The following is a 12,797-nucleotide window of genomic DNA, read 5'->3' as shown; positions in this document are numbered from 1 at the left end:
ATTATTTGCCACTGAAACAAATGCAGGGCGTCCAACTAAAAAGCCATCACCTCTGTGAACAAGACACAACTGTAGCATCAGCAGCAGTTTAACTTCCTGTCATGTTAGCTCTGCAGTAAACGCAATGTAACACGGAACCATACATTCATAGCAGACATGATTTTGGAGGTCTTGGTAAAAATCTCCATGGTAACAATGAGGTTCTCCAGTCACAGATGTAGCTTTTACCCCTAAGGGTTATGGATCATTTTGTTCTTCACCATGACATTACAAAAAAATAAATAAACATGTTGACCGCAGTTGATCAAACGGACTTGTGGCTTCTACAGGAACATACAGTGCCTTGCATAAGTATTCACCCCCCTTGGACTTTTTCCCATTATTTACTGTTACTAACTGGAATTCAAATAGACTTAAATAAACTTTTTCCCGTTTGATCAACAAAACATGCATAGTACTTTGGAGGTGCAAAATAAATTTTATTGTGACACAAACAATAATGAGAACAAAAAAGTTGACATCTGTTGGGTGCATAAGTATTCACCCCCCTGAGTCAATACTTGGTAGAACCCCCTTTCGCTGCAATTACAGCTGCAAGTCTTTTGGGGTATGTCTCTACCAGCTTTGCACATCTAGAGATGGAAAGGTTTGTCCATTCTTCTTGGCAAAAAAGATGAAGCTCAGTCAGATTGGATGGAGACCGTCTGTGAACCGCAATCTTCAAGTCTTGCCATAGATTCTCTATTGGATTGAGGTCTGGGCTTTGACTGGGCCATTTTAAGACATTAACATTCTTTAATCCAAACCATTCCTTTCTAGCTCTGGCTGTATGTTTAGGGTCATTGTCCTGCTGGAAGATGAACCTCCGCCCCAGTCTCAAGTCTTTTGCAGACTGCATCAGATTTTCTTCAAGGATTTCCCTGTATTTGGCTCCATCCATCTTTCCCTCTATTCTGACCAGTTTCCCTGTACCTGCTGAAGAGAAGCATCCCCACAGCATGATGCTACCACCACCATGTTTCACTGTTGGGATGGTGTGCTCAGGGTGATGGGCAGTGTTGGGTTTTCGCCACACATAGCGTTTTGCATTGAGGCCAAAAAGTTCAATTTTGGTCTCATCTGACCAGAGCACCTTGTTCCACATGTTTGCTGTGTCTCCCACATGGCTTCTGGCAAACTCCAAACGGGATTTTTTATGGATCCCTTTCAACAATGGCTTTCTTCTTGCCACTCTTCCATAAAGGCCAGATATGTGGAGTAGACGACTAATAGTTGTCCTGTGGACAGATTCTCCCACCTCAGCTGTGGATCTCTGCAACTCCTCCAGAGTAACCATGGGCCTCCTGGTTGCTTCTCTGATTCATTTTCTCCTTGTCCGACTCTTCAGTTTGGGTGGACGGCCTCCTCTTGGTAGGTTTGCGGTTGTGCCATATTCTTTCCATTTTCTTATGATGGATTTTATGGTGCTCAGAGAGATGTTCAAAGCTCTGGATATTTTTTTATAACCTAACCCTGCTTCATATTTCTCCACAACTTTATCCCTGACCTGTTTGGTGAGCTCCTTGGTCTTCATGATGCTGTTTGTTCAGTAACGATCTCCAACAAACTCTGAGTCCGTCACAGAACAGGTGTATTTATACTGAGATTAAATTGCAGACAGGTGGACCCTATTTACTAATTATGTGACTTGCAAATGTGACTTGTGAATGCAATTGGTCGCACCAGATCTTTGTTAGGGGTTTCACAGTAAAGGGGGTGAATACATATGCACTCAACACTTTTCAGATTTTTATTTGTAAATAATTGTGAAATCCATGTAATATTTCCCCCCACTTCCAAATGATGCACTATTTTGTGTTGGTCCATTACATAAACTCACGATGAAATAAATTTTAATCTGTGGTTATACCATGACAAAATGTAGAAAAGTCCAAAGGGGGTGAATACTTATGCAAGGCACTGTATGTCATTGTTTCACAATCTCCTAGCTTGTTGTGAGTCTGGCCAACAATATAATGGCTGATAATCAAACTCTCTATTCAGAAAATGGGATTTTTTTACCTCGGGTACCACACTGGTGAGTGTAAATATTTAGCAACAACTATGCAAAAAACTGGTGGGTGAGGGACACGGTGAGACTTTTTGATTGGAAATGAATGACAGGGGAAGAACCAGCAGTCATTACTGCAGTTATGTTGAGCACAGATTTGGTAATGCAAATCTAAATTGTTAAAAGCTGTGGGTGTGATGTGGCACACAGCTCATTTGCTGTTTCCAGTGAAACCAGCAGTGTTTTTTCTTATCACTAAAGAAGAAACATGGTTCTCAGGAATGAGTTCCTGCTTCAATTACTGCACCTATGTAAGAAAAGGAAAAAACAAGCTTCGGTGACACTGAACTGAAATGGACTGATTCCTTATCCAACAAGCATTTTTCTGTTCACCACACATTATTTATTTTCGCTTTCCACTTCGACCACAGTACAAACTATCCCAGGCTGTACCTATTATAATTAACTATCAAAGAAAAATATCCAGTGGATGTTGAGTAGATGCAATCAAAGCCACCCCAATGTGTAACGATGTTGTAAAACATGCCCTGGCAACCATTAAAATGCACAGCAGGCCACATAACAGGCTAAATGGTTCTATAATCTTCAGTAATCTCCGGTTGTAGTTTGACATGCACCAGAGCATCTTCACCCCCCGTAGCTTTGCATCATGACCTACCACCCCTGGTTTTTGCGTTTCATGTAAATATAGTGTGTAATGACACACTGTCAGTACACAGATGCTATTATGGCCTTCCTACCAGGCAGAGGTCATCTTTGCCACCCCGCCCAAAAGAGGGCCCGCCTCACCACCGTGGTTAAAGGCCCTGCTTTCACCCAGACCAAAATAACAGACTTGATTTTATCTTTGCATTTTGACCAGTGTTTGTGGTGCAGAGAGCTGAGAATTCTATCCGAAACTTTTAAAGGATTTGGAAGATGCTCGCTGATTAGTGGAATTGTTTCAGTCAAAAAATAAAAAGCTTTGGCCATTAACTGCTGATTCCAGATGCTGAAACTGCCCAGACATTACGACAGGTGTCACAATGGGGAAGCCAGAGGGAGTACAGCCTATTCAGGACCACGGGGAGAGCGTTTTGCTCGAATGCAAGAATCTGTTACGTTTCAGCATTGAACCAATCCAAGAAGACATTTGGAAATGTCTCCATTTGAAAGTCCACATGGTGATAGGCAGTGCAGGTAAGTGTGGACAGGGTCTGGTCAATGTCACCTTGAAATATCATAGTTCACTTCCTTCACCGCTCCAAACATGTTTATTTCTACAAGCCACAAGTCAAAAATACAAGCTGCCAAATTGTTTTATTTAGAAGTGCAGTGTACTAGATGGATACACAACGAAACACAAGTGATGCAGTTTTCTTTTACTGCATACAAATCTGTTCCCATTTCTTCCCCTAATTGTTTACAAAGTGACACATTGGAAGCAGTCCCTACACAGCAGGGCGAAATCGAGTGTGCCATGGCACACATCTCGATGGCTTTGAAAATATTTCCCAATACAAAGTAATTGCCAAAAGCACAAACTGAGTTATGCTCGTGATTATATCAGAAGATTTTCCAGATGGCTGTTATATTAAAACCATTGAACTCTCTGGTGTGCAGGTTCGCCTTTAAGCCATTGTGCTAAAGCATTTGTGCTATATTCTTTCTGTCTGTGACCCGGGAGGAAGGATTGCTCCCCTGAAGTCCACTGATGGGTTGAATCAAAAGCAAACACTTTGAGGGATGACCTGCCACCTGTCAGTCGAGGTGCTTTGTCCCAACACTCATGGGACTGGACTAAAGAGTCTGTAAGAGCCTGGGTTTCTCTGTGACTGGAAGAGTTTGTCAAAAGGTGGTACTGGCTTTAATTTGTTGTAACAGACATGTAGCACTTATTTACCAAAAGCCATGAGGGGAATTCAGAGCCAGTTGAAAGCATTCAAGGGGGAATTCCACCTGGAACTGTCATTAGAGTTGTTTCAGCTTTGGACAGCTTAATCCCATTTGTCAATTTGGTGTCTTAAATTTAGGACAGACTGTGGCCAAGATGCAATCCAGACAGAAATGTAGTTGTTCCACAGCCAGCAAGTAACTGACCTGGGAAACAATGACAGCAGAGTTTCTGATTCCCTGCTGTAACTTTACAATAAAACTTGGAAGCAGTTGTCCTTTGATGGGAGTTTAGCTCCAGTTAACCTCTATTAAAGCTGCACTAACAGAAATTATTATATCAACAATGAATATTTAATATGAAAGGGGTCTCTCATAGTGAGGCCAACTCTGACAGTTCCCCTCAACTCTACAGAGCATTTCAGCATCTTCCAGCTCATTGTTTTATCTGTACAGCATGCAGCTTTATTCTGATTGTGGTTCCATTAGACGGCATCAACTCTATTTGCTGTTGCTGCAGGGAACTGTTGTCAGTCCCAATGTGCTGATAAACCTATTGTACACGACCCTTCTCAGAAACACATGGAGAGCAAAGACAGAGGGTTACAACAATGGCCCTGATTGATTCCATGTCTCAAAAAAAGTTTTAATGGTAAAAGATAGACTAGTACAAGTAAAAAAATAGAAGAGTCTTAAATGTAAATGCAGGACAAAAGTTTGGACAGTGGCCTTAATGCAAAATTGCTCGGCTTTTCTACAATTTTAGCAAAGATACATCTTAAAGTCCAATCACTTCAACTTAAATATTAGGTTTTTTTTCCCTCAGGACAGACTAGAGCAAGCAGCCGGCTAAACAATGACCACATAATGCAAAACGTGTGTTCACGTTTCACAAGCTGTAAAATAGGCCCTGGCATAGTAAAATCCACTTTTTCGTCAAACAATTTAACAAATTTAGACTTTACCAGTTCAGTATATAAAGTAGCCTATTCATCTAAATCATATGAGCAGAAGTGTTGAACTGCTTTTTGCTGCCAAAAGGTCACAGTAAAATCCAAACACATTGAAAGAAATGCAAATCACCAGACCAAATGTTTTCTACAATTCTGATTTCATTTTATTTTACATAAAAACCACAAGTCCATGTTATTAGTACAATAATGTTCAGTGGATGTCAAACTAAATAAAGATTAGAGCACATTCAATCAAAAGTAACAGCACAGAAAGGCAGACAATAACACATACCAAATAAGAGTTTCCCACAGTATTGAACCTTTACTTTAGAGGACATTAAATTATGTTGAAGCAAACGTGGAGTTTAATAATATAGACCAGATCAAGTCATTTCCGTTGCAACTGAACGAGGTTCCATACTTCAGAGGTACTGTAACAGTCTTTCAGCAGAACACAGACGGATATGGAGCCCATCTGGATACTGCTTCCTGATTTGATGGTCAAAATGTCTTTTCCTGGCTGCTCCCCACTGATTGGATGAATGAAGAGGAAAAGTGGGAGAACGTGGAGTTCAGGGCTACCAGACGTCGGCTCTGGAAAAGGAGAGAGGTTCCATAAGTCAAAGCAAATAACTTGGCGATCCACAGTGGAAGGCAGGTGATGAGGAACAGTAGAGCTGGACAGAGACACTAAGCAGTGAGGATGAGGGGGGAGGTGATGGATACACTTAAGCATTTTAGTAGTGGCTCCTCTCTCATTCATCATGCAACATTTTAGTGGCTGTTACCGATGATAAAAAAAACGATCATGAGGGGATAATGAGACAGTACTTTCTACATGACTGTCCATGAGTCTCAAATATTTATTGAGCACCACTCCAACAAATTAAAAACAATAGTCCTACCAGCAAGGAAATAGCAGCATTAGGTAACACAACACAATTGGCCTTATCCATGACGTGTAGGCCCTATTAACACCAGCTACTAGGGGTATGCTATATTAAGAAAACATGCGATATCGATAATGTTGTTTATTATCGCGATGACTATATGACTTGCAATAAATTAACATAAACAGTCCCCGGCTATGGACGCAGAGACCACAGACAGCTCCACAGCAGGGAGCAGGCGCACAGCCCGGTCACAGCGCCACCACGTCCGGGGCAGACACCAGGAAGCCATACACAGCAGTCTTTAGAGGCTGTGTCAGTAATTTACTGCTCCTCTGGGCCTCAATCATTCGCGCTGTGCACTGCGCCGGCTGCGTCAACCAAACAAAGCGCTCTCCACCACCTCCTCCAGCTCAATACTCTCAACTAAGTTGATAAAGAATGTTGCTTTTACCCAGAATGAGTTTACACATGTGCCTAATCACACTGTTTGTTTGTGAGTATGTGTTTGTGTGCGTTTTTGTGAGAGAGAGGAAAAGAGCGTGCGGCTGATGAATGCTCTGCTTTGAAGAAAGATTTAACTCATTAATAAAATAATCATCATTATGTGATGATTAGTGTTGATATCGTGGTGACAAACAAATCAACTTTTAAACTATAGCAGCAAACGTGATCACTAGAAGTTTCCACAGTATAATTTAGTTGGAGGAGGCGGAGCGACATTTGACGGAGCTGCACAGCTCGGTCAAACCTCTGTTTTCAAATTCTGTTTTCCCTCTATTCTCCTCTTATTTTCTTCTTCCGACAATGATTCACTGACGGAAAAACCTTTCAATCATCTGAATGTATTTTATTCATCATCTAAAGCGGCCAATTATATATTGACATGCAGAGCGTGAATGCGTGGCTCATGGACATCATATTGATAATACTCGATAACGTGAGCTTGCACATCGTTAAAACAACGATTAAGATATTACCGTAGTAGATATATATCGCACACCCCTACCTTGCACTACAATAAGTTGTGGGTGTTTGATTACAAATGTTCAGCTTTGAATACAGATGTGAGTACGCCCAAAAGAGATGCTTCAGAATCGTCAGAACAATCAAGCGTCACAACGAGGGGCTATATTGTCAAGGGAGCATGGCCACACAGAGTAAACACACTTGATCGCATTAAAATACTTTTACTGTTGAGTGAAATATCAGCAAGTTTTCTGATGTACATAACCTTTAATGCTCCAGTCATGTTTCAAAACCTGCATCTGGTTAGCAAGCTGGCTAAGCAAAGCAACGTAAACCTTATCAAACATAAGTGAGCCTTGAAAGATTAGTTTGATGGACTATTTGAATATGTGTACATTGGATTTAAAGGGGCATTCCATGGATTTATACTTTTTGCTGGTCTTGGTTAGCGCAATCAAGAAGTTGAGATTTTAAGTCTACATGTGACTTGTGAAGAAAATATTCACTTATGAGGTGTGAATTTTAAAGAATGTGAGCATTAAGCGTACAACTTTCAAGTTTAACAAGTTGCAGTATGGGAAATTAGGGCTCCAGTGTTTTTGGAACTTCACCTACATTTGGTACTACAAGTTGAGAAATAAACCTCTCTCTCTAGTCCACTAACTGGATGTAGTATTTAATTGCTGGAGTGTTGCCTCCATTTCTTTTAGTTTTAAGGCTACCACACAATATGTAATTTAGGGCTCAACACAAATGTACGATGTGAGATAGAAATCACTCTTGTTTAATAGATTGATTTCAATTACTCGTGATACTTTGTGTTAAAAGGTCCGTTGACTGTGTATTTACCTGTGATGTAAGAATAAACTACATGTCTAGTGGTTGGGTAGGAAAAAAAGAATAAATGGAATGATGTTTTCTCTCTAATGACATAAATGTCATATTTAAGTCACCTTTTCAGGTCTTTATTACTTCATGACTGGAATAAACAATACAGATTATAGGCCTGTTGGTGACAGGCTTTAATATACACTAAAGTGAATGAACATTGTCCCTTCAGAAATTAGCTTCAGAAGGAGGATGTCAGACCTTTGTACCTGACAGGGGCTCAAAAGTTGATCATCCTCTTGATAGCCTCAAAGCACTTCCACTTGTCTGGGATGTAGAAGGGTTCAAAGATGTGAGGGAAGGGCGTGTCATAACCACAAACCCTACTGATGGGAGCCTCCAGGTTAAGGAAGCACTCCTCCTGTAAAGAGAGAAAACAAAATAACACAGATGAGCATTGATTCTCTCAATATGCTGTCAGTGCTCAAACATAATTCATTTAGGCAGGGAAGCCATGCTAACATGTTCAGACTGTGACTCTTCTGATACATATTTGGCTGACAGCAGATACTCTATATGGGCTGTAGCATGTAGCATCAGTATTACAACTCAGTGATAAGGAAAACAGAAACAGTGCAAACATAATACGATCTGTAGTCAGGGAAATCTTGACAAAAGGTCCAGGTTTTTGACATTTTTAAGGAGACAAGGAAGACTTGTACATAAGTTTGGGGAAAGCGTGCAAGGTGTTTTGTGTAAATGAATGTTTCCATATTCAGGAATGACTTTTCACCCTCTGCAGAATATTAGTCTTTTAATAAATTTGTGATGTAACAGGGTTAAACCACCAGGTAGTATTTTGGATATGAAGGAAGGAAAATATACAGTGATGAGTGGAATAAAAAAAAAAAAAAAGTGCATGTAGTGCCGTTTGTTTCCGTGCTGATTTAAATTAATCTAAAATTACAGGCCTGCACAGGCTGTTTTGATAAGCCAATTTTGACGTATCACCATAAACTATCACGCACAGACACTTCCTTGGCTCCGCAGTTCCTTCTTAAGGGGATCTGTCCCAAACCAACAACAGCGTTCTTCTTAGCCACCCACAGCAAACCCTCTTACTCACAGAACTACACACAACTACTTCACCCTTTCTCTCTGCCTGTGCATACCCTCAGTTTACTAAAACTACTAACAGTGGATATGATATTTACTGCTCAAGTGTAGAATAGTTGTTTTAAACGTGGTCAAACAGCTTGACAACTTCATTATTGCCATACCTGATTTAAAAGCTGAATTAAACGTGCTTCATTTAGGCTCCTTGAAGACAGCCAGTGCTCAGGCAATTTGGCCCTAGTGCAAAACAAGCCATGGCACGTGTCTCTATATTGGCTTTCGACCTCTTCCCATGGAGACATAGCAGAATGAACTTGGCCAAAACACTCCAAATGGGACAAACCCCCCGATGAGTTAAACGAACGCACTTGGACGCATGCACAAAGACCTGAAGTACCCTCTTTCAGATCATGCTGACCTACAAAAATCTCAAGCAACCAAACGTAGCACTGAACCCTCTGTGGGCATTGCCTGTTCATGCATGTACATAGAACACACTTTCACCTGTTGCCTGTGACACTGACAGCTTCACAAACTCAGCCATCCATGTAATCCAACTATTTGGTTGCCAAGGAGTAGTATAGCGTTTGGCAGGGCAGGGCTTGCATGTTTCACACTATGTTTTTATTATTCTTATAAAACATCTGGCAGAGTCCAGGGGACTGTCAGACTTGATGGAGGCCTTTTGTGCTTTGGGGCTTTTATAGCCTGTAAAATTCAACACAACAAGAGAAAACGAGAAAGGGAGAGACTGCAGCAGAAGCACGCACCTCAGTATGTCTGAGGAGCTGAAATGGTACAGACAGAGTGTCCCAGCCTGAATGTCAGGTCCTGGATTAATACTCAACAAAAGTGACTGCCAAGTTGAAGGACAAATGCGGAATCATATGAGACTGGACATATGAAGCTTTAATGTAATAGCTTAACTGGAAAAATATCAAACGTAAGAGATTGAAAATTGGGAATAGTTCTATGGTAACAACGGAGGGGTATGTAGCAGGGTGGAATGACTGTTGAAGGGATGGCATGATTTATGGTGACATAAGTATTCTACGACAATCAATCAACAGTGGAAATGAATGTACATTACCAAAGAACTATTAAATGAAACAAGACTTACTTGACAAATTCTACTCTTTAATCCCCATGAATCTTGTTCTCACATTTGTTGTATAATTGTCAAGTATGTCTAATTAGCCTTATTTATTATTTAGTAAACTGGGGAACAACAAATGCAGAAACCCCCTGTTCAGCTACTTCAGCCAAAAGCGTTTGGATAATTGAATTAAAAGAATAGGGAGATGATTTCGGAGATAAATGGATTAAAGCTGTCATTTGTTATTTTAAATTTGAACTCCTTTCAAACAAGAGAAAACATTAAATATTCAAATTTAAACAAGTTTAATGTGGGATATGTTTGCAGTAATTAATTTCATTTAAACTCGACTGAACAGCCTTAGAGGAGACCAGTCATCGAGTGTGTGTTACATCAGTTAGTGAAGCAAAGCCAACGAATGAGGGTCAGCCTCGCAGTCATGGATTCTATGATTTTGGTGCCAGTAAGAATGAAACCCAAAACCAGGGGAAGTCCCCCCTGATTTGCTGCACAGGGCTCAGACTGCTGGCACTGTTATCTGCCTGGCAGTCTTGACCGACTGGCAGTCTGCTCCAACCGCCTAATTAACTCTGATCAGCTTTAATAAATGGCCACTGAATGAAGATATCTCCGCTTTAATTCATTGATTTGTTTACTCATTCCCATGTAGACTTCAGAATGACCTCAACTAAAAAATTGTATCCAACAGGATCCTGACAACAGTCACTATACAACTGGTGATGTGAGGGACTAATTGTAGTATGTTTTCCCTTTTCCTTTGCTTACGTACATTGCTTTCATGTGCTGACAAATGTCTACGACCTTAAGGCCAATGTATGGAAGATGTGAGGCTGCAGCATGATGCAGACTGCAGGACTGTGTTTCTGCTCAGGTTCCAGCAGGCTACAAAGGTGCATATACAGTTAAATACTAATCCTATATGCTTGAGCTCACTATTACAGTCCAGTCTTGTTTTAAAGATTATTCAAACATCATTAACGCATGCCATATCGGGGCACCTAGCTCAAAAAGGTAAAAAAAAAATCTTGGGCAAAGTTCAGTCTCATTCAGTGGAAAAATAAAAACTTGGGAAAAGTCACATTTAAACAGGAGTGTACTTGAACAGACCTGGCGCAGATCTAGATGCAGATGATTTGATTGAACCATAAGAGGGGTTTCTCCTGTCAGATTTAAATGAACAAAATCAAAGCATTTACATGAATTCTTTCTTTTTTTGCACACTTGACTGAAAAGCTTATTTTTTTCCAAGCACTTATTTGACAGCAGATGCAGTGAAGGAGCTTCACTGTCAAAGGTATTTATAAAATGGCGCATCTGTGCAGGCACTGAAGAGGTGTGATCCAAAGTGATTCCACATGGTAACTTGCTTTTCTTTTCACCATTCAGTAAATGACAATGTGATTAATCGTGTCAACTGAGATTATAACCTCAAGCTCTTCTCTCTGCTGAACTCCTGACACCATGTCAGACAGTACCAGGGAGTTTGCTCTTTTGTCTAGATCCCATCTGTAATCTCCTCTAAATACATTTACTGGAAGCAGGAGGAAAGTACAGTGGTCTGACTGCAGCTGGACAGAGCAGAGCATGGCCACACAACTCAGATTTCATTCAAATCAATGTTTATCTTTTGGGAAGTACATGATTATATGTAATACTTGAATGTCAGGATAAAGATATATGGCATGGCAGTAACACAATTCTTGCACCCTTCAGTTGCTCAGAATTAAAAAATACAGAACAGCGGGGGCTTTGACTCACAGTGATGATATTGTTTCTCATGTCACGCAAAAAAAAGGAGATTGTCAGAAACCCAGCCAGAGGTAGAAAAGTGCCAATAGTACAGTCTACAAACAAGGCCTCAAAACCAGCTTGATTTAAACAGGTTAAAGTTGCTATACATTGAAAACTGATGATGGATAGCTGAATCTGATTGTGGAGTCATGTCTAACAAACTGACAATGCATTGTCCTTAAAGTTACCCCAATTTTCTTTCTATTGTCCTAGGAGTTTCTCGCTTGAACTAATGGCTGCACTGCCCCACACAATTTCCAGTGGCACTGCTCCATTTCATCTGTTTCAGCCTAATGCCGGGTTCACACCGGACGCAGAAGATACACGCCCAAGATGTGTATTTTTGTCTTATATGTGCTGAGGATCATACAACTCACTGTACTTCTCCTCTTCAATTATTAATTTAATGTCATCCATCCTCAAGAACTTCTACGCTGTTTGCTCCGTTCAATGTCGGGTGTCGAGGGTAAATTACGTATTCTCCACTCAAGCCTATGTGGGGAATACGTAGCCCCCCCCCTTCTCTCTCTTTTTATCTATACTGCTTGTGTGGCTGTAGTGGATGGGCAGAGGGGGACATTTAATAATGTGATTGGTCAAATTAAAAATCCAGGACAACAGAAGGGGAATACAAAGTATGGGATGCGTATTTGATCATTTATATCATATAAAATATGTCATCAATATCGTTTAAAATCATTTTTCAGTGTGATTCCTGTCGCGACACGCTCGCGTCAAGCGAAAAAAGTAGACCCAACGCCGAAACGATCGCTCACGGCGCTAGGCACCCTTGACGTGGCGCGGCGTTTCAGCGTCCGGTGTGAACCAAACAGAGGTTTAACATGGGGATGGATGGGAGGCGCATGGCTTTTCTGGCTTGCCGCTGCGCTTAGGCATCGCTTCCGCGTCCAGTGTGAACCCGGCGTTATCCATAAGGTTCCAGAAGAAATTCACAAATACTGACGAAATGCAGTCTGTACAGACAGAGCGCTCCATCTGTTTCATGTACGTATTTTACTTTGAGCATAAGTGAGCCTTGACAGTTTCACAGAAAATGTATAGTATCTTGCTTAATTGCAATGGAATAAATTAGCAGTAAGGCTAGCATCAATGAAATAAATTTAGAAACCTAACAATGGATTACATACACACATTGATTACTTTGAGTCAAGTTAGGGTTAGCGGACTTA

General features: G+C 40.8%; 1 protein-coding gene across 2 annotated transcripts in view; it reads right to left on the bottom strand.

Moving 5' to 3' along the window:
- Nucleotides 1-5,035: 5,035 nt before the first annotated feature.
- The window catches only part of bckdhb (branched chain keto acid dehydrogenase E1 subunit beta), a 68,174-nt gene continuing 60,412 nt past the window's right edge, over nucleotides 5,036-12,797 (bottom strand). The window contains exons 10-11 of one of the 2 annotated variants that reach the window (XM_053432659.1): nucleotides 7,845-8,004; nucleotides 5,036-5,490 (exon numbers count right to left, since the gene is read on the bottom strand). In XM_053432659.1, coding sequence (XP_053288634.1) covers nucleotides 7,864-8,004 — 141 coding nt within the window. In that variant the 3' untranslated portion in view covers nucleotides 5,036-5,490; nucleotides 7,845-7,863. The remainder of the gene's footprint in view (nucleotides 5,491-7,844; nucleotides 8,005-12,797) is intronic. The other variant, XM_053432658.1, reaches the window with a different exon arrangement.

This window comes from Pleuronectes platessa, chromosome 10 (assembly GCF_947347685.1).
Source record: "Pleuronectes platessa chromosome 10, fPlePla1.1, whole genome shotgun sequence".
Taxonomy (NCBI): domain Eukaryota; kingdom Metazoa; phylum Chordata; class Actinopteri; order Pleuronectiformes; family Pleuronectidae; genus Pleuronectes; species Pleuronectes platessa.
The sequence above is the reverse complement of the archived record's forward strand: the minus strand, read 5'-3'. Positions and strand labels throughout refer to the sequence as shown.